The sequence below is a fragment of the Homalodisca vitripennis genome, chromosome 2 (genome assembly GCF_021130785.1).
Source record: "Homalodisca vitripennis isolate AUS2020 chromosome 2, UT_GWSS_2.1, whole genome shotgun sequence".
Classification (NCBI taxonomy): domain Eukaryota; kingdom Metazoa; phylum Arthropoda; class Insecta; order Hemiptera; family Cicadellidae; genus Homalodisca; species Homalodisca vitripennis.
Window position 1 is genome coordinate 39,524,321 of NC_060208.1, and position 27,223 is coordinate 39,551,543.

The following is a 27,223-nucleotide window of genomic DNA, read 5'->3' on the forward strand; positions in this document are numbered from 1 at the left end:
ACAATATCCTATAGCACAAGTGAAAATAGTTAATTACTGTTCGTATAATTTATTTTGTGCTAAGTAAAACTTAAACTTTCTATATTATTGAAAGTTGTATCCATAACGCTAGAAAAGTTCTATCCGCAGTCACGCAATGCAGTGAAAACTTGTTTAAACTTCTCCTTACCTAACTGCAGTACACACTGTTATTTTTACACGACGTTATGCCGTATATAAATATTATATTAAATAACAGCATAATAAAATAAAACATAATTTTTTACGTGATTAAGTTAAACGTCCATACATCCGGTGCTGGTTTTGTAATATCCATTCCATTAAATTGACACGTCTCAGCCGCTAAGCTAATCCCTCGAACTTTGTCCGTAAGTATTAATTTTGCGTATATTAATAGATATTAATCCAAGAACTCCTTGTAAATATATTAAACAGTAAAAGAAATTATTCCTATAATACATACCTTCTCTGTGTTTTTGAAGCTATAACGTTACGCGTATAAATAGAAATAGCTAAATTAGAAAGTATAAATACTTTCTAATTTAGAAGTTGTTAGTACAATAACTTTGTAATTTTAGTATATTAATAAGTTTATTATGATATTATATATACAGAATGTCCAGCAACCATTCGAACAAACTTTGCCACATTGTTCAGCAGGCCAAAACTGACAAATAATGCAATATAACAGGTGCCCTATTTCGCTTCGTTTAGCGTCTGTCTGTCTATATGTGTTTTTTTGGGGAAAAATTACTACTCAAAAACCACTTAAGACACAGAATTCAACCTTAACAGTTATGTTAACCTAGTGTTGGTCCTTTTTAGTAAAAAAAAAATAAAACAAATATCTCACTGCATTTCAAAATGGCGGCCGTTCAAAATTTTCCAATTGTATTAGCTCTGAAAAGGCTACTTTGACAACAAATTCACCAGGATAGCTTTTTTAGCATATTTTATTACCAATTCAACAACTTCTGTTTCAAAAAGATTGAATAACAAATAACTGAGTTACAGCACCAAACGTAAAAACAGGTTAAATTCATGCATTGCAAGTACATACAACAATGTAGTGGATTTTTACGAATAAACTTTTTAAGGTTCTATATAATATAATACGGAATATTATTATCCGTATTTGAATTGAAAGACTTTAATTAAAAACTCGCTTCATTTTATTGCGTTTTAATATATGTCCACAAATGTTTGACGCCATTCAAATAAATTTGACACAAATTTTTATTAAGAGTAATAAACCGCTGCAATTGAGGATATTCCTTGTATAAAGTAATCCTCGTATCCGAATCCGCACCATTAATAAAATCGAAAATGTTCATTTTAGTACGGATTGTTATATTTACTACAATATTTAAACATATTTTGCATTTTAAAAAGAGTAAGTAATATTCGTAGCAAATATTAGTTATAAGTATGTATGAAAAAGCAAGGGGCAAAACGAAATCATTACTTGTTTTTGGAGAGCATGACAGTAAGCTGCCGGTCACGCACAAATATCTATATTAAATATAATTTATAAATTATTATTATTCACCGATAATCGTATCCCATCAATTTGATTAGTACACCAAACATACTAGTTTCTGGAGTTTAAACATTTATTTATTAGAGACCTGCTCCTAATTTTAATGCCTTTGTATAATAAAAAGCGGACGATCATAACACAGTAAGCGCACCATTCTTGCAAAACTATACGTTCTTGGAAACTTAAATGAGGCACCAGAACGTATACATTACAAGTTAGTTATATATAAGAAGGAATAAGTACATTGCGTTCCACCAAGTATATAGAAGGTATATAATATGATATAATACTGTCTACCATTTAATGGGACGACGCGACTTTAAACATTAGTGTTTAATTCCAGCAGTTAACAATGCCAGAGATGAACAACACTGGTTTATTCCTGTGGAAGGCAATAAAGTTTAACGATAAATCCTGGCCGACGAACTTCTGGGCTCGTTATGTCGCGTTCGGTTTGTTGAACTTTGTCTAATAAATAACATTTACACCCCAAGTACGAGTTTACTACTTGTAACTTTCTTGAATGAATTCCGTTTTAAATTTAGAATTTTATATTTAATGCAAATTTGTATACCATAAAAGTATTAAAATAGTCTTTAGCCCACTGTAACAACAACAATTATTGAGAACATTAATTTATAAACTTACTGTTTACTACATGACAACGAAATATAGCCTAAACTGTCTAACTAGTATAATGAATACTTAAATGTTTCATCCTCGCTATTTGAAGTGAGTAGGAACAACTATGTCGGGGCAAAAGAAAAAGAAGTACTCAATTGTACTGTTATTTCCCTGAGGAAATTACTTACCTCAACCAATCGCTTTACTATCACACATGTTCAAGGACTTGGAAACAGCTGATCGGTAAGCGAAATCAAAAGCTTACGTAATCATTTTAGTACGGTGAAAAATTTATACTGTCTGAACTATTTAATATAATAGTTCATAATTCAGAATTAACAACGGCCACTTCTTTGGCGACGAGATGAACATTATTGTTTGAGAGGTTACCATGTACAAAATTAGCTGGACCTAATCCGGCATAAATAACAAAGAAGATGTTTTTTCAATAAGTCTATTTTTTATGTAATCGTATTAAAAGGATAATAAAACTCTAAAACAAAAAATTACAGTACTTATTATGATGAGGATTGTTATATGAGTAGCAGTAAACTGATCGCGAATACTATAACAGGAACAGGTCATGTTTAAGCCTTATAATAAAGTATTATTTTCGTAATATTGTTTTATAATTGTATTGAATCCTACCGATGAATTCGTGGTAGTCTAAAGCCTAATTATAAGTACTAACTATTTGTTTGTAAAAGTTTCTTGTTCTTTAATTGGTAATGTATCATGACTAGAATAATTTATAAGGAAATTTTACGTAATTCCTCACAATTCATACGTTGTGTTAAAAAGAGGATGGTCCAAAAAAGAAAGCGTATTTTTTACGAAAATGGAAACACTAAATAAGTATGTTTTTTGCAATGTATCATGTATATGTGGAGTCAGGCAGAATACGAGTACAGTTCTGGTCATCAAATGTTTAAAACAAATGCTTAGGTACATTTCACTAAAGATATTATTATATATTTTTGTAATGTATTGGGCCTATTGCAATCACCCAAATGACACGTTTTCCACGTTTTTTTTAGTTTTTAACTTACGCATAACCAAAAGATACTAAAACATCGCAGGACAATATTTTTGGGAGTTTGTCTCTTTGTGCCTAATTAGATTAACCTATATTACTTATAAAAAAAGTATTATTTACTAAAAATATTTAGAACCATAAGATCAAGAGAATCTTGGTGACTGTTTTTAAAGTAACGTTATCTAAGCTTATAGGTTGGTACTCCATTCACTGTTACAATGTTGTAAATTTTGAGATCAATACCAACGGCGGTGCGAGTATTATACTCACAGTTACCAGCTGTATTCCCAGAGCAGCAACCTGCTGCAGGCGTTCATTTCTCCAATAACTTGGAATATCTGGTCGTTGTTCGGTATTTCACAATCCCCTCTGCGTATTACGTTAGTGGAGCTGTGTAATTTAAGTGGTGATAGATCTGACCTACGACTTTGAAGGGTTGTGTTGCCATCGGCTAATGTTTGCGAGCGGCATGGAGACTAACTGGGTAAGTTGATTTTCTGACTAGATGGGCCGACCTGGAATTGGTCAGGAGCCGCAAGTGTCAGGAAAACCCTCTACAGCACAATAATATCAATATTATTTTACGAAGATTCATGTAAGATACATTGAACATGACTATACTACTTATGATAACGTAACAGTACGTAGGGTATTATAAATAGTATTTTAGGATTAGTTCCAACCAGTATTGATTAAAAGGTTAAAATAATTAGAAATATTGTTGGCTCACTTTTAAAAAGTAAGTTGTATTCATTTTTAATTATTATTCAACGGAATATCAGCAGATTTTAAAACTCATGTAAGCAGACTCTCTCATACATTGAGATATTTTTTCCGAAAATATGTATTGTATGAAAATAAGAAATTGACTGCTGTAGCGCAGTAATTAATTGCGTAATTAATTAAAAGCTTTTCCCATTTTAAACTAGTTCCTTTGTGTATTAAAGTCAGTAGTATAATTAATTATAATTTAAATGACGAACTTTTCCCTTAAAACCTATTCCGTCCGAAATATGAGGCACATTATTTTAATTACATTTTTATGAATGTTTGAGTAAAATATAAAATAAACGTATCTAGTTAGAAACACTGTCATCCAAATTCTGTTAGGCATTTATTTGCAATACGTTTGGATCTAAAATAAATATTTAAGTTTTAGTGAAGTACAAAAAGAGCCACCGTTACTTCCTGCTAAGTTTGAAATAAAATGGGGCATTGATATAATTTTACAACCTACTCATTTTCGACATATTCAAATTGTATAGTTGAATAGATGTAACTTCCGTATTGGAAGCGTGTGTAGGGGCAGCGAGCAGTGGGGAGACTGATGCCGCGGTGTTGCCGCGTTGGTGCGGGCACTGCCGTGAGCGGTCACTTTCTTACCGAACACTAAGAAGAGAACATCAGACGGTGCGCGCCAGCGTACTTACCAACAAACAACGCGTCAGTGTGTGTTATCTTTTGATTGTTTACACTAGTAATCCGAAACGAAATTTCTCTAACTTAACACAAATATGTGCGATACTAATATGTTACCCTTATACTATATAATAATCTACAACTACTAAATAGTTCGGATATCGTGAAGGACAAATAATTTGGGTACTCTGAAAACCTAATATTGCATTCACAGCACGAATATATTTATCGCGAAGCCACGCCTGAATTTCCGCTTTTTGTTACGTTGCGTTGGGGCCTTATTTAAAATCTTGGAGTGGTATGGGGCGTTGTCCATAACAATAACCGATGGAGCAGAAAGGTTATGTAGAAGTGATTCTCTGAACCATTTTGAACACGTGTCATGGTTCATTTCTTCATGGTAGTCTGTGGTTTGCTTTGAAGCAAATAACAAGCAATAATTAGGAACAAACCCTCTAGATGTACCAGCGTGCAGTAAAATAAGCCTACCGCTTTTGCCAATATGCCTTTGCCGATGTGGCAACAGTGCCTGTTGCTATGGCAACCGCGTCAGACGCTCCTCGCTCCTATTGGTCAGGTAGCCAACCAGGCAGTTCTCCCTCTCACTCCAACGTCAGAACGCCCCACCACGCCGATACGGAAGTTATATCTATTCGACTAAACTAATATTATCAGTATCAGCTGCTAATCTAGGTAGGTAATACATGTTTTTATAATGTCATTACTCTCCATGTAAATAGTGTATATTTGTGTTTTTCAAATTTATTAATTTGCCTCTTTATTAATTTTAAAACAATAATTTTAGTATGTAAGTTCGCAATATAATGTTACATTTTCATAATAAAAAGTAAAGTGAAAGTCGAACAAATACATCTAATTATACACATTTCAGCTTCTGGTAGTATTATTTTCTTTCCATACTAAACTGATTGAACAAAGATTAAATCTACTATATTGATCGGATTTTTACAAGGTCTTGAGCACATGTGACAATAAAAAAGGTTTGTTACAGCTAAGTAATTTCCTTGGGGAAATAACAGAACAATCGGGTCTTTCATTCTTCTTTTTGTTGATCACGTATCGACACAACTAACCGTTCCTGTACTTCACAGATCATGTGTTTACAGGCATTCAGCTGTGCATAAATGATTTTGAGTTAGTTTATTGAGGCCGTTGTCAGTCATTTGCAAGAGAAACCTCCCAGTTTGGTTTTACCTGTAAGAGGGTTGTTGTTAAAGGTATAGTAAAATATATTCCTGAGTAGTAATTAGTAACTGGTAATATTTTTCAAGAAATCAGTGAACGAATCCAAAATATTTATCTAACATTGTATGCTGAACCAAAATAGCAAACTGATGCTCATATTATTAAATTTTATCTTTTTGGTAAGTTAAAAAAACCGAGCTGACAATGGATGTAGACGTAGATAGTCCAAGATTTAATTGTTATTTTGTATGGCATTAAAAAACTAAAAAAAAACTCTAGATTCAAAACCTTTATTATTATTTTTATTTTTAGGGTGTACAAAGCTAAAGCAGTGATTGTTAAGAATTTTGACATTCCCTACACAATGCCACCTTCACACATGGAGTTGCATTTATATAACATACATTCGTCATTTTTCTCCACAATCAATAACAGTGTTTTAATTTTACGTATATTTAATAACAGATATTTCATTTTCTGTATTATTTTGCGTACGTGTTGATTTAATAAAACATAAATTTGTGAAAATATTATTTAAATAGTTGTTTATTACTGGCCAATTTTATATCATTCTCCAAAAAATTTCATTATATATATATATAAGTTTTTGCTATAACGTATGCGTGTTTATTACCCATTGCATGAATTTAATGTACTTCAAAGCAACAAAGCATATTTTTCGAGACAGAATTTTGAATATTTTGCCTGATATCTCTGAAATGGTTGTTCTTACAGGTATGGGACGTATTTTATTAATTTTTTCAATTCCTTTTACTTAATACTCAAAAAATTTAACAACAACTATGTTTACGCCATCAAAAAATCAGTTTTGTTTTTTTTTTGGTCCATACATAGAAAATCAGGCGAAATCTTTCGCTAGCCGTAGCTCGCTAAACAAGCGTATCCGAACATGTGTTTGTATGATTTTTTAAAATTATTTTAATGAGGTGAAACCACCTGAGAAGTTTGTAGGGTTACTCCAGGGACACCCTGTATGAATATCTTACAAGTAGTTGAGGCCAAACATGTATGCTTTATGAATTGTTTCTACTTTATATTTCAATCAAAGTGCTGTGGCGCGACTGAGACAATTTTAACGTGGCTGGCAATGAGGTCTATAGTGCTATTGTACTTAATGTACAATATGCTTAATTAATTTTACAGAGCCTTAATAGTGAAACTCCAATTGTGGAGGGGGGAGTAAATTATCCTACACATACTCACAGACAGGGAACAAAATTAAATTATTCCTGTTTATTTTACCGTGCAGTAGTAACTAGGTCTATTTTTAGGATTTTTATATTTATTTTTTAAGTTTTAGTAACTTTGAGATCTCCAAGATTATCGTAGTTTCATATAAACGTCATTACTGCTTGGAACGACAAGTTCTTAGTGCCATTAAACAGTTTTATTGCTACATACAAGGTAATGCTCGATATATTTCACAGTCCTTTGCGCTAAAAGTTTGAATTGCAATCTAAAAGTCCCATTGTTTGCCATTACATTTGTTTATATTGTCAACGTTGAGGAATTGGAGACCTGTTAATGGTCCATCAATCTGGCGTAAATTAAACATTAAATGTACGTACTGCCCAAAAATATTCTCGTCATCTTGATCCATCATATGTATTATTTTTATTTGCTTATTATGTTCCTTATAGTAGTTACCTTCGAATTCGCAATAAAATTTCAAAATTCAAGCACGAAACCTTATGTTTCATATAATTTTTCAAACAGAAGTAGGCATATCTCTGGCACATATTATTTTAGTACTATAGTTAAAAAAATTTAAAAAGGTGAAATACATTCTTTGCTGGTTCATGTTTAAAAGGATCATATGTGCGCAAATTACGAATGGCTTTTTTAAGGTTTTGCGAACACGCGACCTTGCATTCCTGGTTCGAATCAATTAAACTTCTGACACCATAGTTGGGTTTGCATGGTCTGTTGCCCGGATTAATAAAACATACGTAATTTTGTAATAATGTGTTCTATAAAATATGTATTCTTTAAATGTGTTTGTTTAACTGCGATCTATCTAAGTCGCTGCTTCTGAAATCTTTTTTACTAAACATTTAGTCGAAAAGTGAAATGAATATCAAAGCAAAATGATTAATTCTCAGCGTAAAATGTGTCTAGTATCAAAAGACATACAAACTACACACAACAAAACATTGACAACACATAAGACTAACATTGATTAAACGTGCTTTAAGATTTCATGCCACTGATGATGAAAACTTCCAGTCCACGTAGGTCCTGAACCATTAGAGATATTGAAAAAAATCTCAATAGCAAAAATGTCTTATTTACTTATAAAACATAAAATACAGGGTGTTCCATATAAGATTTTAAAGTTGGCCACCATATTGGAAAATGGCGGCCATCTTCAAAAGATTTGAAAGTGTATTCCTGAGTGAAACTTAAAGTTCAGCAAGTTCCAAATTTAAAGTGTAGTGCTAAGTCGTGTATTTAAAAATTTAGCTATTGGATCACTTTAAAAAACTCACCCGGTATCTATGTGTATATATATATATATATATATATATCATGTGTATAGTATTTGTATAGTATAACTTCCTAATTAGTCAAAATATTTCCTAAAATATTCATGATCAGTTCACCTGTACTGATGATATAACTACCCTCCATTTAAATAATACTGCATTTAATTGTATCTCCGTTTTAATTTCCTGTATAACTATTTTTTTTTCTTTGAAGTAGATTAAATATTTTATACATAAATTGAGTGAGTTATCTTTTGTACATTACGTTTTGAATTCAATTCAATATACATATTTTTTTATTTAAGTTCATTTAATTTTGCATAGGTTAAGCATTTTTGTTATTTTATAATTAAATCACAAGTTTATAATATACCTCAATTGCATCTAACTATTGAAAATTTACTTCATACAATTTGAAGTTGATTGGTAAAGAGGGCTAGATGGCCCTAACTCCTCATCTTTAATAAAGGTATTTTTCATTAATTAATTCTTTTCATTCCTTCAATCAACTAAACATATAACTTTTATTTATTTATTTATTTATTTATTTCCAACGGACATACTCCATTTTTACATTCAAGATCCATAATTCAAGATCAATAATTACAACTTAACCTAAACCAAAAAATTACCTCAACAAAAACATGTGAAAGACTGAAAGGAAATATTACATAATACTCTAATGCAAGGCATGATAGTATAATAAGGATAAGGATTAGTTTATAAAGGATAAGTTCTAGCTATTTTTGTACATGGCAACCTCACAAACAAACCTGTTCATCTCAACTACGATATATAGTTGTCAATATATATTTTTCCTTTCTTGGCTCTGCAGGTTCAGGCACTATAGGATTCCTAACCGTAATGAACTGATTATGTAAGCTTTTGATTTCGCGTACCGATCAGCTGTTTACAAGTCTTTAAACATGTGTGATAGTAAAGCGATTGGTTGAGGTAAGTAATTTCCTCAGGGAAATAACAGTACAATTGAGTACTCTTTCCTTTTGTCCCGGCGCAGTTGCTCCTACTCACTTCAAATAGCGATGATAAAACCTGTGAGTTTTGATAATAGTTAATAAGTATAGTATAAATAAGTATTCATTTTCTTTATATATAGTAAACAATTAGTTACTGAAACATACTCAGCCATGTTTTTGTTATTGTGTGCTAAAGATAATTTAAAAGCTGTTTACGTTTAAAATCGTGCATTGAAATATAAACTTCAAAACTTAAAAGGGAACTAGTTCAAGAAAGTTACAAGTAGTAAACTCGTACTTGGGGTGTAAAGGTTATTTATTCGACAAAGTTCAACAAACCGAACGCGACATAACGAGCCCAGAAGTTCGTCGGCCAGGATTTATCGTTAAACTGTATTGCCTTCCATAGGAATAAACCAGTGTTGTTCATCTCTGGCATTGTTAACTGCTGGAATTAAACACTAATGTTTAAAGTCGCGTTGTCCCATTAAATGGTAGACAGTATTATATCATATTATATACCTTCTATATACTTGGTGGAACGCAATGTACTTATTCCTTCTTATATATAACTAACTTGTACTGTATATGTTCTGGTGCCTCATTTAAGTCTCCAAGAACGTATAGTTTTGTAAGAATGGTGCGCTTACTGTTTAATGATCGTCCGCTTTTTATTATACTAATGCATTAAAATTAGGAGCAGGTCCCTAATAAATAAATGTTTAAACTCCAGAAACAAGTATTTTTGGTGTGCTAATCAAATTGATGGAATACGTACGATTATCGGTGAATAATAATAATTTATAAATTATATTTAATATAAATATTTGTGCGTGACCGGCAGCTTACTGTCATGCCCTCCAAAAACAAGTAATGATTTCTTTTTGCCCCTTGCTTTTTCATACATACTTATAACTACTATTTGATACGAATATTACTTACTCTTTTTAAAATGCAAAATATGTTTAAATATTGTAGTAAATATAACAATCCGTACTAAAATGCACATTTTCGATTTTAATAATGGTGCGGATTCGGATACGAGGATTACTTTATACAAGGAATATCCTCAATTGCAGCGGTTTATTACTCTTAATAAAATAGAAATTAGTGTCAAATTTATTTGAATTACGTCAAACATTTGTGGACATATATTAAAACGCAATAAAATGAAGCGAGTTTTTAATTAAAGTCTTTCAATTCAAATACGGATAATAATGTTCCGTATTATATTATATAGAACCTTAAAAAGTTTATTCGTAAACATCCACTACACCGTTGTATGTACTTGCAATGCATGGATTTAACCTGTTTTTACGTTTGGTGCTGTAACTCAGTTATTTGTTATTCAATCTTTTTGAAACAGAAGTTGTTGAATTGGTAATAAAATACGCTAAAAAAAGCTATCCTGGTGAATTTGTTGTCAAAGTAGCCTTTTCAGAGCTAATACAATTGGAAAATTTTGAACGGCCGCCATTTTGAAATGCAGTGAGATATTTGTTTTATTTGTTTCACTAAAAAGGACCAACACTAGGTTAACATAACTGTTAAGGTTGAATTCTGTATCTTAAGTGGTTTTTGAGTAGTAATTGTTTTCCCAAAAAACACATATAGACAGACAGACGCTAAACGAAGCGAAATAGGGCACCTGTTATATTGCATTATTTGTCAGTTTTGGCCTGCTGAACAATGTGGCAAAGTTTGTTCGAATGGTTGCTGGACATCCTGTATATATAATAATAATTATATATATAATATGACTTATTATATATATAATAATATATCATAATAAACTTATTAATATACTAAAATTACAAAGTTATTGTACTAACAACTTCTAAATTAGAAAGTATTTATACTTTCTAATTTAGCTATATCTATTTATACGCGTAACGTTATAGCTTCAAAAACACAGAGAGGTATGTATTATAGGAATAATTTCTTTTACTGTTTAATATATTTACAAGGAGTTCTTGGATTAATATCTATTAATATACGCAAAATTAATACTTACGGACAAAGTTCGAGGGATTAATGGCCTTCTTATACAGGACTAATCTGTAATCCTTCTAATAGTCCTTCAATAAATCTTGAATCTTTATATGTTTTAAGGATACAGAATTTATCATTTAATTATGATAAACAATAATTACATTTTTGGGTTTATTCAAATAGTATGCTAGTCAACTGCTGAATGAACATGTGGGCTAGACTATAAAATGCATTAAAATAGAAGCTCGTCTCAAATCAATACATATTTAAGTACTAAAAATATTGATAAAAATACGATTTGTGAATAATAATTATTTATAATTAATATCCAATGTTAATTTTAATATTAAAAATCAGATGCACGGCCGGTGTCTCACTAGAGTGCTCACTTAAACTACCTCAAAAGTTATTGTATGAAAAATATTATATAGATTTACTTGTAAAAATTATTCTACATGAATAAAACTTACTTTTAAAAGGAATTGCATCTTCAATATAATAAATATAAAAATAACTATACCAAGACCTCTATACATTAAAAGCACGTGTTCTGTATTAATAGGAACGTCTCCGTTAAAATGACCTTTTAGTATCCAAATTAAATATTCAGTTAGGTAATCGGTATCCATGAGCCCTATTTTGAACATATTAGGCAGAATCTGGTGGTTTGCTTTACAAATTGGAAATGGTTTTTTTATACACAAATTATTCAATTCGTAAACTTAGGCTTATTAAAAGAAATAAAGGAAATGTCTATCATTACTTTTAATTGACAAAAATACCTATCTATAAACCTCACCATATGAATCTGTAACCCTATAGCCCTAACAAATCATACTACCACATATTCATAGTCAAGTTGTTATGTTTCAAAGTATTCAAGATTTTATTTTCATCACAATATAATATTATCAAAATATGAGGATACTACAATTTACCTCCAGTCTCACACATGAGTTTCTGTTAAATAATAGGAACTTCATAGACAAATTCTTTTAAACTGTATGTTATAATATTATGTGACCATTCAGCGTCAGTAATGGAGACTGATCCGTCCTTATCCGTTGTTGGAATATTTAGACTTTACGTTTGGAGAGCAGTGTTTTGGGTTGTCATAGTGTGAAATAAATGTGAATACAATCTAAATACTAAATATAATTTATATGCAACATTTTATTCTTTTGATCGAGTAACTCCATTGTTATCATTTATACTGGACTATTTAGGGTAATGAGGATAGACACTAAAGTCACATTTCGTAGATTTCTTACTGAAAGCACTGTATATGATGAAACACGGTGGATTCATAAGATATTTTTGAAGTGGAAGTAAATATATGTCATGCATGTAAAGTAGAATTTTTTAAGCGTCCATGGATAAGTGCATTAGATTTTAATGAAAACTGGGAATGGCCATAAAATCTGGTTTTGCGCTTGCATCAGTATCTGTGTATTTGATATTCTTATTAAGTAACCTTAAATTCACAAGATTGGATAAAGGGTTAATGGGTGTTTGTATTTAAGATCTTCAAAACCTATAAACAAAAATTTGCCATCAGATTTTATAAGAAATAGTTTAAAGTTTTTTCAACGGAATTAAAAGAAGAGAACATTGAATGGTATAGAATAACACAGAAATAATTGGGAAGTATAGTAAATTATGAATTTTTATATTTAAACCTCATTGAATATATCGTAGTGGAAGTAGAATATATAATCCTGTAAAAACACCTTAATAATATTTCTAGTATTGTTTTACTTTGTCATAAAATTTAGCCTTTATGCAGTGATTGTACCCTCAATCAGGAGTAAAGAGATAGACGAAATTGTACAACCGTTCGTAGTATCATGACAATTCCAACGCTAAGTTATCGTTCATATCGAAAATAGCCGGATGTATTATCAACGTGGTTTTTTTTATCTAAAATCTGCCAGTAAGACTGATTATACTGATATTTGACCGCCTTTGTAGCGTACAGAATACTCAGCGCTGATACCTCACTACGCTACTACCAGTGTCAAAAACATTCGGATCATCATTATTTTAGACCATACCACATTTCCCGTTATTTGATTTTTAAAATTTCACTTTTATGTCAATTCAAACCAATACCATAAATCCTCCATATCGGTGCCTCAACTAGCACCATACCAATGTACACTATGAACTAGATATATAAGAGGAAACAGTTCAAAGTAAATAAATCTATTTTAGCTATTTTTTTTGTATTTTGGACTAAAGGTTTTTAATGACATTCCATAACACTTAATAAATGTTTGATATTAAAAGAAATTTCAACAATTCATTATTGGCTTACTTGGCTATTTAATTAAACACCGGGATATAATAATGGAAAAGGTGTTTCGTGGTATTCTACATTTTGTAAATTGCTTCTTATCTTTTTTATTGGTATTTATTAAAATCTATTAGTGTTTATTGCTATTTATATTATGTGTGTATTTTTGGTGAATATTAATTTATTCTGTTTATGTATTTACCATGCATGATTTATTTTCTATATTGTAATATTGCATAAGTATGTTTATCAGATACTCAAAAGGCGGCTCAAAGTAATCTAAGATGCTAGACCAACATAAATGTGTATTTTTAGTTTTTTAAGTTTTCTAACTGGCAACACTACTTGAAACAGTGGTCAATGAATTTGAAAAATCACACTTTCTTATAAATTTGTTTATATTGATTGTAAGTAAATTCATTCACTCACTAATGGCCATCGTGCGTTACGTACACAATTTAGTACGTCGGAATCAGTTTGGTAATTTTTTAGTAAGCCGTCCTTCAAAACCAAGCTTTAATCATAAACTTTGTAACGTACATTAAAATTATGAAAGTAAAAATAACTAAAAATGGAATAACTGTTGGAAATAGCGACAATTTTATTTATTATCCTTCTTTCTAGCTAACAATCTCATTTGGCCAATTTTCGTCTTCATTTCTTGTTCTTGTCTGAAACAGAAAAAGGTATTTATAATAGTTGATAAAAGTGATTTTTATTATTCGTTACTTACATTTTAAAACCACTATATTATGCTACATTAGATGACTACTTAAGGCCATTTTTAATTTGATTTGCCTTAAATTACTTTCTTATTCTTCATCATGTCTGGGCAAGAGATTATTTACATAGGATTATCGTTGCTTTTTACCAAATCGCGCTATACACCATGTATAATGATTGGTAAGAGTAAATAATTTTTCACTCTGAATAGTATATTTGGTCAAAGTTTTAATAAACCTTTGTTTAAATTTAGATGAAAACATTTTATACTCACTGTACAAAGCCACTTTGAGAAATTATATCTTATAAAATTATAAATTACAATTAAGAACACGTACATGTTAAATATGTCATATAAAATAACGCATGCGCTTTTATATAATTTTTTATTTAAGGCAAGTTAACTAAATCATATCTCAAATACTGTAACTGTAGTAATATCTCTTTATTTTATATGAAATAGATTTAAGTTAGGTAATATTATACCTAATTTCATGAAAATATTTAATAAATAGTTTTATATGTTAAAAACATTGTTATCTTGCAAATGATCACTAAAACAATGGATAAAATGTAATAAACTAAATAATTAAACTTGTTTATAAAAATGCATTATTACATTATTAATCAGGGAAATTTTAGATGTTATTTATTGAGAGATGTTTCTTACACTAATTAAATTTAAAACAAACAATGATATAACTTATGATTCCTTATTTTAACACATTGCTCAAGAACAGAGTTAATTTTCTGAATCTTCACTTCATTATTTCTATAAGAAGCAATAAAAACATACAAGGTCATGTAGTGGGTATGAAAGTGCCTAGTGTCTTAGTGTGCCTAGTGTGAATCGGTGTAGGTGAAAACTAATATTCACTTTGCTAATGCAAAAAAGTTTTAATTTACATTGTAAATAACACTTGTTTAGGATTTAACTACAGAAATATCATTGAATATGTCTGATAATACAATTATAGTTCGCACTTAAATTAGAGTGAATGGTTCAATTTGTGATCCATTAGTTAATAATTGAATTCGTATAATTATAGTTAATTTTATCGAACACCATTATATTACTTCAATAAAAAAATCCAATATCCTGTAGTGGGTATGAAAGGGGCTATTGTCTTCAATCATGATTTGGTATAAATAAAAACGTAGATTCTTTATACCTTTGCAAAATGGTCTTTATTTACATAGCAAAATAACACTAGTTCAAATGTTATTTTACTACAGAAGGAACATTGAATATTTGTCATAGTATAATTAATTATAAATCGCAGTTAAAACTTAACAAAAATAAATTTATATACATTTTAGTAAAAAGTGTAGTAACGATAACAAGTACCAAGATTAAAAGCTTAATACACCTGGAAAAAACGTTGGATGCTTCGCTTTGGCCCCACAGTGGACAACAGTCTGACTAATTATTAATTAACAGTCAATAAATTAATACTTTTATTTTAAAACTTCCTTAATTATCTTCTACACACATTTCTCGTAATTCACAAACTCTGTGTAAATAAATAAAATTTTACTGCACTATCTTTAACTCATTCACACTATCATAATCGTATAGATATATAATAAATTTATTATATAACACAGAATTATAATCTAGTTATGAAATATTTTCCAAATTTAAAAACTCAAGTTCTTAGAAAAGTTAATTTCAAATAAAATAGTTTTAATAATTTTAATTATCAAACAGTAAATAAAGTGTGTTAGTAGAAAACTTTAAACTAAAATATATTACATCTATGACCTGTCAAACTTTATGAATAATATTGAAAAAATGCAGTAAAAATCTTTTATCGTTAGGCTTGAAATGAGCATGATGAAGCAAGCATATATTTATGAAACCAAGTAATAAAATAAAGCACATGTTTTTCTTTTTTTGATAAGTTACTTGAAGTATCTTGTTAATATTATTTTCAGTATCCTTTCGCTATCAACCCTTAAATAGCTTATATCAGTATCATTTTGTTGACGAACAGAAATTGAGATTCGCAATTGATTACAATTTTATGCGGATATAATGGTAGTATAGGTAAAACAGCAGACCAAATTTGTAGCAAGTAGGTCATCTAGTTCGACAGTTATCTTTCGTACAATCGAAAGAGATTTAATTATTTCAAACTAATCCCTAGGGAGAGGTTTCTTTTAACCAACATTTAAAAAAAGACTGGTCCAAAGAGAGGTAGTATGAAAATTGTAAAAGCACACATTCAATTTCCACTAAGAAATACATTTATTGTCAGCTACATACACATTTTATACATATTTTTTTGCTTAGGAAACTATATATGTATAGGAAATTTTAAATGATTCATTTAATTGTTTTTATACCATTTTTTTTATTGCAATGTTTTTATAACCTTCATTCTTTTGTTTGTTTATATTTTATTTGATACATGCTTTTGATAATGTTACTGAAGAGTAACGATATATATATATATATATATATATATATATATATATATATATATAGGTATATTATATACAAGGTGTCCAAAAAGTCCCGGGTCGGTTAAATATTTTTCAAAATATTTAAAATAGTACTAAAAAAACTTACACAAAGTTACTGGACATAAAAATCTATTTTATCACATATTCTGTGATCCGCTACTTCATCAGGGGGGCGGCCCGCTAGGAGTCAGAAGAACATCATAAATGTAAGCATAGGTTGATATGCATATAAAATTAAAGGTCTTTATTAGTAAAGTACAGAGCCGCAAACCCGACCTCAAACGGATAACCGAGTCAAAAATGACAGCCGTTCAAAGATGGCAAGTGTTTGGGTCCAAAAAGTTCCGGGTCGGTTAAATATTTTTCAAAATATTTAAAATCAAGCTACAAAACCGTATACAAATTTACTGGACATAAAAATCTATTTTATCACGTATTCAGTGATCCGCTAGGAGTGATCTTAAATGTAAGCATAGGTTGATATGCATATCAAATTAAAGGTCTATATTAGTAGAGTACATAGCAGCAAACCCGACCTCAAACGGATAACCGAGTCAAAAATGACAGCCGTTCAAAGATGGCTAGAGTTTGCAACTTAGGTTAATGTAAAAAAATGCACTGATGAGCTAACATTAAAAAACATTACAATAACATTAAAAATGGACATGAGGTGTTTCTCAAATGACTGATTCAATTGTAAACAGTTTTGGGTAGTAAAGTTAAAATCTATGCTTACATTTAAGATTTTCTTCTGAATCCTAGTGGGGCCGCCCCCCCCCCCCCCCCTGAGGAAGTAGCGGATAACTGAATATGTGATGAGATAGATTTTTGTGTCCAGTAACTTTGTGTAAGGTTTTGTAGCTCTGTTTTAAATATTTTGAAAAATATTTAGTCGACCCGGGAATTTTTGGACATCCTGTATATATATATATATATATATATATATATATGTATAAAAGAAAAAAAAACACGTTTTTCGACTAGAAATGCTTAATATTTAAGCATACAATATATATATAGACAACACAAAATAATATTAATAAATAGTTATGGTCAGGCCAATAGATAATGGCACAGAGATTTACTACTTATCCCAAGTGAATCAATTATTTTACATTAGCTGTAAAGAGAAAAGTATGTAGCCTACTAGTCACTATTATGATATGTTTATGAATGTATCCCAGTTTATAAATGAATAATGTTGTACTCATAGATGGTTTTTTATGAGTTTCACTTTATTTTACAAACACATTTTTTTGACTTTTAAATTTCACATTGTTATTAGTCTTATTTTGCATTGTTAATTAGAGGTAACAATAAATTCATATTTGGAAAGATTACACAAAATAAAATAAGTTATAGTTTAGGTGGACTTTGTATGTTTATACATATGTTTAGGTGGTTTTGCTCAGAAGTTTATCTAGTCATAAATGGAAATTCCCGGGAAGGGGGTTAATGTTATCGAGGGTTAAAAAATTACGTGGTACCACAGGGCGTTATGAGAAAAGCTGTGTTATTACCGTAAGAGTACTTAAGTCTAAGTCAGTAATATTTAACAGATTAAGAAGTGTATTAGGGGGTTTAATTTACTCAGGAGGTTATCTGGTCATACCAGGAAATTCCCGGGAGGTGAGTTAATGTTATCAAGGGTTAAAAGATTACGTGGTTTTTTTCTGGGGGAAATTTATTAATCAGATAGGTGAAATCGACACAGAAAAATGTATAAGTCACTAGTAAAAGTAGTAATACAAACTCAATCAAAAACCGGATCGAACTGCACATACTGTGGTCGCATAAAAATTAAAAACTCCAAAAAATAGCCTATTATGACAATCGAATTACGAATTCGGGGACATGTTAAGTCAGAGCATTAGGGCATTTTACGGCTTAACCGTTATAATATACGACAAAAAGTAACTAGACCTTTCTTGTAGAAAATTTTAAATTGAAGTAGTATTCTGTTGTCGGATTTTATCTACGACCTCTGGTTTAGGCAGTACAGAGCTTGGGTGAAAAGACTGCAATGGCCAGCTATGGTGAATTGTTTAGTGTAAAGAATATAAAAACTATCTTTATCAGACTATTAAGTTGGTCAGGGGTCTAATATAATCAGGATTTCATATACCAGGAAATTCGTGGGAGGGGGGTTATGTTATCGGGAGTTATAAGAACGCGTGGTACTTTTCTGGGAAATGTGTGTCTGTGCTACAAGAACATGTGTACAGTAATATCGTTCAAAATAAAATGTTGATCAGGGGGTTTGAATTACCTAGGAAATAACCATTCCATATCAGAGTGTTGATAATAAATCACTATTTCATTAAATCAATTTAAAAGTACTCTATCCCTATCTACTATTAAGGCTTAGCTAACGCTCGGCCAATTTCAAATCTGGGGTTGTAATCACTCCTAGAAAAGCAAGTGCAATATAAATCTGCAATGAATTACACAAATATTAGTCGCATATAAAGTTAAATCTCCAAAAAATGCCAATTCACGACAAATATTTTGCTATTTAGGCCGATTTTCGGGCTTACGGAAGGATATACGACAAAAGGCTAGTGGACCTTTCTTGTACACCTTGTAATTTTATATTAGAGGAAACTTTCAGAACTATCCAGAAAACAATTGTCAGGTAAAAATTACAAAATATTAGCATCTATTAGCAAAAATAATGAAAATAGAGCAAAATGTCAGTTTGCCTGTTTTGTAGATCACATCGATTACTAGTAAAAATAATTTTTATATTTAAGCTAGGATCACTGGTTTGGCCGCTATCGAACCCGGAAGGTAAGTTTTTAAGTGAAATTTTCAATATATTCACGTTTTACGGCTAAACCAATAAAGATAGAGAAAAAATCCCTGAACCTTTTTTGCAGATCGCATTATTTTGTATTGAAATCACATTTTAATTTGGTGCTAAACTGAAACCGCCGGCTGCAATGTAGTCCAGAATCAAAGTTTTCACGTAATACTTAAAAAAGTAATGAGTTTAAACGCGTTTTCCGGCCAAAAAATTTTGGATAGAGCAAAATGTTATTAGACCTTTTCTGTAGATCACGCCGTTTCCTAAATCCATAGAAAATTTGTTTTGAGCTACGACCAACTGTTCGGCCGCTATCGAGCCCGGAAGGTAAACGATTAAGTGAAAATTGCGAAAATTGTCCACATAATTGCGTTTTGCGGCCAAACCAAAGGAGCTAGAGAAAAACTCTACTGTGCCTTTTTTGTAGATCACTTCATTCCCGACCAATGATTTTTCTCAGATCCGAGCTAGCTCTAACGCCTGAAAGGGCAAAAAAGGAAACTTTCGCGAAGTTTTTTGAGGGGCTTAAAAGTAAAAGTTTTCGGTTTTCAGACTTTTCCCGGAGGTTTAAAAGTAACAGCTAGGTGCGTGCAAAATTTCGTGTTTCCGGCACTTCTAGAATTGGATTAGAATTTCGTATACACTATCAAGTATCAAGCACTTCTAGAAGTATGTTAGAATTTGTATCTATACCTGAATATCAGTCAGTGAGTCAGTTACACATGCGGCCATATAATATATAGGATAATACGTACATTTAAGAATTATTCTGTTTCTCCTTGTAAGAGGCCACAGGCTTGTGTAATTAGCTTATCAAAAGCAATAGAATGAAAAAGATAATTCAAACTTACATACGCTGTACTGCAAGTTACACAGTGTGGCTGTTGGGTCTCTTTAAATTAAGTTAGTTCATAATTTTTTGGAGAGCATTTTAAATGTAATATAATAAATGAAAATCTACACTATTAAAATTAATCTTAGGTTCATTAAAAAAAAAAATTAACATTCATTTACGGGTACAATTATGTGGCAGAGGGTGAAATAAATTGATATTAGAGACCAAAATATCTTAATAAAAATATAAAGGTCTAACAGTCCTTATATACTAAATCAATTTATAATAGGTAACATTTTAAAGTCTACTTTATATGGAAGGGAAGTTTTGTTAGAAGGGTGTAATTACTACTACAAGGAAAGAACAATAGTATGTATGCTATTTCGCTATGCTACTTACGTGTTTACTTACCGGAAAGAAGGTAGGCTACCAGTCTACTACACGGAGCTTCTACAGTAAGGTGACAGACGAGAGCCATGGCAAAGCTGATTATCATGTCTCCGTTAAAAAGGTATACCTGGAAGTAATGTTGAAGTTGTTGCATCTGTGATCAACTAACATATAATTATAAAGTTTTAATTCATTCATTGAAACAGCCTTCTTCAGTTCTTTCGATCACGTCTTATTGTTTAATATAAGTAGCGTGTTTAGTTTTATTCTTAGTGACATTTTATGAAGTTTTTAATCAAATCATGTGTACATTCTGTAACTTGAAAACGTCCTTTACTAAATAATAGTTTTCCCCTGTATTTTGTGAATTTTCTGAGAGAAACTAAATCAGTCTAAATAGTGTGCTCTGAATTGGTTTACATATGCATCTACACAATACTCACTACCACTATACTTGCACTATAATTGTATTAATGTATAATAAATTGAGCACAAAAAGCTACATTAGTTCTTAAAATTGTAATCAGTAAGAATGCAAGTACTAAATCAGAATCCAAGAATGAAGTAAGTTCAAATTGAAAGTTAAATATTTTTTTATAAAATCGATGTTTTTGTATTCGAAAATTAAAATTGTAACTACTACATAATATATAAGTTGATAACTTCTCTATTATTATGCATCTTGAATTCATTGGAGCTGTATAATCTCCATAGATCATTCGGTATATGAATTAAATATGTAGTTTTCTGGATTAATAAGAATTTTAGGATCATGTAGTGATTTAATTAACAAGTATATCTAGTCTTCCAAACTAAAACGTACTCTACCCTAATATAATACGGCTGTGGAAGAGATTTTCCGTACTTATGTACTTATATTGTAACCGAACTAAAACTTATAGGCCATATTTGATTTAATATTTCCCTTCCTATGACACGTAGAAAATTAGCCTTAGCCCAGAAATCACAGCTTAAAGTAAAGTTTCAGTATATGCATTGGAAAATTTTACCTACTAGACTGATATAACTACTACTAAGATGAATAACCATACAAATAGCCTTAAGTCTAAAATCTCCTCTGCCAATAACGTAAAATATCTATTATTTCATTTTTGTTTACCCAATTTAAATTATTAATTTTATTTCTAATAATTCAATTGTTTTATCATAAGGAATAAAGTTTTATATGTTTTAATTTATCTAATATAAAGATACAATCTAAAAAGAGTTAGGTGTGTGAATTTAATATAGGTATAATCATGGAATATTTGTAGTTTGTACAATTAATACTCCTGGTACACAAATTACGTTATAAAAATGTTTTAACCGATTCTAATACTACATGGACAAAATAGAAACATTGGAATAAATTACTCTATTCTCTACAGCCCTCAAAGCTACAGTATGCTCTAAAATGAATATTTGAAAAGGTATAATAAATAATATCTTCGAAGCACCCCTATATACTAATAAGAGTATTTTTTTTAAATACCGACATAAACTCACCGTATCAATGAAGCTGTAAACTATGGGGTCATGAATACTATAAACTTGATTGTTGATGGGAATAACGTGGACAAGGAACACACAATAAGTCAGTTTACCGAGAGGTCGGAAGCCAGGCCATGATAAGAACCGGTTTATTAGACCTGTAAAAAGTACGAGCTTAGATATTCAACATTAAATTTACTCTGTTTATTGCATAAAAAATATTAAACAATAATTACATGTTATACAACCTATCTCATTTTGTAACTCTTGTAGCAGTTAATATAACTCCTATTGAATGTTCTTTGTTTGAAGGTTTTTTTTGATAATGGAAGGATTGTGAAGGAAACAGGATTTTTCCGGGCATTTCCATCGTTCATTGAAACATTGATACTGGTTTCTTGTTTCACTGAACAATGGCAAATATCCGGATAAATATTGAATGTAATTTTTATAAATTTTGTTAGATACACATACCTAACCTCGTAGTATTTAAACAGTGAATTTAATAAAAGTGCTCTTTCGAAACTATATCCCATATTTATTAAAGTTTTATGGATCGACTTACAAGTTGCATAATTCTTATTAAATTTGTGTTCATTGGAAAAGAACTACTACTGGAACTATCCACTATATTATTTTTTATTTCTTCATTCAATTTACAAGCTATGCTAAAGTAAACATATGACACGTTATAAAACAGTACAGTAAATATTAACTACAGCATCATAATATAATACAGAAGAGTATATTAACCATTGTTCTCCTACTACTACATACCTCCATGACCTAAGGAGCAAGCGAATATGATCCAGCCCAATGCGCCACAAAACACAGGCCTCTGGAAGCCAAGGTAGAGAGGGTCGAGCCAAGGGGAGAACTTATGGTCAGGGTTACATACAATAGCAGTGACGAGGACGAAGCCAATTAACGTCAATACTGAGGTAGTCCATCCGAGCCACCAGAACCTCTAAGTGTTATTGTTATTGAAAATAGAAGCAGTTCAATTTTAAACTAAAAACAGTGTTTAATTGTAAGTAGATAATAATATAGTGTTATATTCTAACAGAACAAATAATAATAACATAAATAATTATAAAAATTATAGTCAATAGAAAAAAACCCTAATACCTATTTTACGATAGTCCAAAAACATAGGCACTTAGTAGGCATTTTCGAGAACGGCTCCGAAATTATGTAATAGTTTAGCGGCCAGTGAGGTGTGATGAAGAATCTGTTCAGGGTTTGCTCGACCATCTATTCAAATTATTTTATGCAGAGCTACAACAATTTTTATAATATACAGTTTCATAAATGTGCTAATATTTTTTATAAAAAACACATGACAAATTGGTTTTAATTATTTATTTTTATAATTAACTTAACCTTATTTTGTACCTGAAGATGAAGTCACAGATTTGGAAATGTACATCGTAAGAAAAATAAAAGTTTAAAAAGTGTTAAAGGTTTATTCATATTGTGTTATACATGTTCTCTTCTGTTTAATTTGTGCTCATTTTTGATTAGAATTCTATTACATATTACACGAGCTATGCTGATATATAACCTGATATTTTTTAACTACAGTGCGTAAGACAGTATAGTGCTAACATATTGAATTTACCTTGTCACAATAAATTATTATTACTCTCACCGTAGATGGGTTAAACTTGTGCCTGTTAATCTTGACCATGAAGATAAAATACCCCAAGGCGAGGCCCATACAGAATGATGGTACTCTGTAGTGGATACCGTAGTAGTTGGAACCGTCGTCAAACACTGTATTGCGATCTTCCCTATTGTCACGAAAATAACAAACCCTTAAATTAATAGGATAAATATATAACTATAACATGTTATTCATATCAGAATAATTCAGTAAATACACAAGAATTATATTATGATATCTAATAATCTAATTATGATTACAATCTGATCTTGAAACATTAGACCATATTTAGTCCTCTTAAAATATATGTACACAAAACTTAACCACAAAATTTAAGTAATACAAATAAAATAAACTCTCTTATTCATAATTATTAAATTTATTAAAATACTAACACGGTTTCTCATGTTTTATATTTCTTGGAAAAGATAAAGGTAAGGCTACGCTACTTACGTATGAGTTATAACCATTCCAGTCCCTATATGCTTCAGGTAAGAATTAACAGTGGCAGCCAAGGAGGAAGCCAGTGCCGAAATAGCTAACAAACATAGACCTATTTTTGGTTTTGAAAGAAGTGGCCGCAAGAACAACGGAGACAACAGGTAGAACTGGAAGTCACAGGCGACGTAATAGCTTTGTGGTACACACTATAATGTGAAAAATGGAATACATTCAGTGTTGTACTGTAAATTATTAGAATACGGTTTAGCTGGAATTCGTAATTTGTAACACTGCAATTGTTTGTAACTAGTACTAATAAATATTTTCATTAAAACTCTTAGAGGAAACTTAGTAAACATTAAAAAACGGAAATATGAAATGCTAATGACTATACGCCTATAAGCGTAGTATAATAAATTATGACATACCAAGATCAATGATATAAGTCCTTTCCTACTCTTCAAATGTCGTTCATTTATGACGAGGAAAATTGTAGGCAAACGGTAGGCAGTTATAATGCAAACAGTGGAAGTTGTCGCGTCCAACAGCGACGACCGATTACCAGGCTGTGGCCAGCTGATTGACAAGCCAGATGTTTTTGGCTGGAGTGTCTGTGATGAGTAGACAAGCAAGATTCACAATGAAAAGTTTCTGTAGTATTAAAGGTGCTTATTTTAAGTCGTAGTGTTCAACACAAGTCGAGTATTCAAACTAAGTTAGAGGTTGTGGAGTTTTGAAAGTCACCTAAATGAGGAACCCTACTCACATATTCCTCCAAATTTTTATTTTAAGTGTGACCATGGGAACTGGAATTTCATGGAAAAATGAGGATAGTCAACCTTTTGTTCGATAGAGATGGTAGTGATAATGCCCCTAGCTACACCCCTTGTAACAGGATCGATATTTAACTTTGTGGAAGAAACGTGGCTGAGCATTTACACCGAATAGGACTGAAATTTACTTCACGCAGATGCCTTGATCTCGATGAGCCAGGCTCTTCTGAATTAGGCGAGGTTTGAAGAATCTGAGTTAGTAATTAGTCAGGTGGGCTCGGTTCCCACAAAGGATAGAATAGAAAATATTCAAGGACTTAAAGTTCCTCTCATTTCCTCCCGTTCGTCTGACATGATTTAACTGAGCACCTGATGAGATAAATTAAAGTACATCTTCTACTAGATTACAATATATGTTTTATATTCTACTGAGCACTTATTGCAAATCTCATTTGTAATACTATGGTAAAATCATCGGTAATTTTTATGATTATGAACAGATGCATAGAAAGGGATATTGAAGACTTCCCTATGCCTTGAAATATCAGGACTTTACGAAATTTATTAGGACTCGCCATGTGGTATCGTTAGTTTACCGATGGCCTTACGACGGTTACGTGTCCTTTGGAAAAACTGATGAAGAAGAATCTGAAGTTAAGTTTGGACAAACAGTAGTTTCCTTTCCTAGGAAATAGATGTAGTTAAGTTCGGATCCAATTCTAGCTTTGTCGGATATCTTGAAGAATATTTGCTGTATGTGGACGCTTTGCAAAATGCGGTGTTGACACGAAATCAGACAAGACGAAATGGTTTGATAACGTAAGCCATTCATCTGTTGGTCAACTAAGGTCTTGGTAACACAATAGTGCTAAACCTTAATCTAGCTGGTAGCCAAATTCCGGCCATAACTCCAGTTTCACAACTTCTTGACCATTACTGACTAAATCGCCCTAAAGTGACTGATTAAGCTGCGAGAGCCGTAGGGCAGACTTGTTCGCTGGATTATTAAAATCTACCAACGTGAGTTCGAGATCTGCTACAGGGTGTTTCTGATCGATCTTGGATGCCAGCCATCGTGACAGTACTGGTGGACAAATTAGAGGTTCCTGAGGGCGTGAGAACCGTAAAAGGAAGAACCGTGCAATTTGCTTTCCCATTTATTTGCACCAGGTATAATGCCTTGTAAACACGTCTTAGGAAAGGTACAATCCGTGACGAGGGACAAGTATAGAAGAAGATAGAAAAAGAGAGTCTCAGCTATGGGAGTACGTGTTGTTTAAAACTCATTATTCTATGATTTCAGGTAACTTGACCTGAATTATGAACTGCATAGAGTTTAAAAATTTATTTTTAGATAAGTTGGTTTCAAGGAAAGAAGAAAGTAAGTAAGATCATGCCCTATTTGTTAAGTGTTAAGACTTCTTACCAAAACCGGAATAGAGGATGTTTATGCGAAAATAATGAGCATTTTTCCCTCATTCTAAAGGTGGACATCGTCTATTTGAAATGTACCAGGACTTGAACAGCAAAGGGGTGAAGATTAGGCCCCTTTAGTCAGAGAGGGCTATGGCGATGTTAGGTATTGCCCACAGAGAGAATCGTCTAGGCATTGGTGGCAGGTATTGGTGTTTGTCATAGGCACTCAATAATTGTGTAAGAGTTTCAGGAACTGGACCAATAAATTGGCAAGAAGGAATGTTACATTTGATATGCTTTCTATCTATAAAGTACAAACACATTGAATTAACCCGCCACCGGTCACCCTGTTAGATGTCATCTAACAATTTCAGTTGTTGTGAAGAAAGTTTTTTTATTCTTCATCATGAAGGACTGGCGCGTCACAAGTGCTTGAATGACTATACAGGGTGAGTCGGAAATTTGGTAAAAGTATTGTAAGACGTGATTTTAGAGCTAAAAATAAGAAAAAAATTTTATACAAACGTAGGTCCGAAACGCTCTATTAGTGAGTAATGGCTGGCGAAAGATTTTGCTTCGTTTTCAGTTCACCTGGTGAAATTAAGTGATTCTGAAA

General features: G+C 31.3%; 2 protein-coding genes across 2 annotated transcripts in view; both read right to left on the bottom strand.

The window, feature by feature from the left end:
- Positions 1 to 13,777: 13,777 nt before the first annotated feature.
- Positions 13,778 to 27,019, bottom strand: LOC124356244 (O-acyltransferase like protein-like). The gene is made up of 5 exons (XM_046807428.1): positions 23,963 to 27,019; positions 23,089 to 23,278; positions 22,327 to 22,469; positions 20,842 to 20,947; positions 13,778 to 14,268 (listed from the first exon to the last, which is right to left on the bottom strand). The coding sequence occupies exons 1-5, from the start codon at positions 24,029 to 24,031 to the stop codon at positions 14,252 to 14,254; spliced, it is 525 nt and encodes a 174-aa protein (XP_046663384.1). The 5' UTR covers positions 24,032 to 27,019; the 3' UTR covers positions 13,778 to 14,251.
- Positions 24,977 to 27,223, bottom strand: part of LOC124355597 (nose resistant to fluoxetine protein 6-like) — a 51,255-nt gene continuing 49,008 nt past the window's right edge. Inside the window, exon 8 of the mRNA XM_046806760.1 lies at positions 24,977 to 25,069. Coding sequence (XP_046662716.1) covers positions 24,977 to 25,069 — 93 coding nt within the window. The remainder of the gene's footprint in view (positions 25,070 to 27,223) is intronic.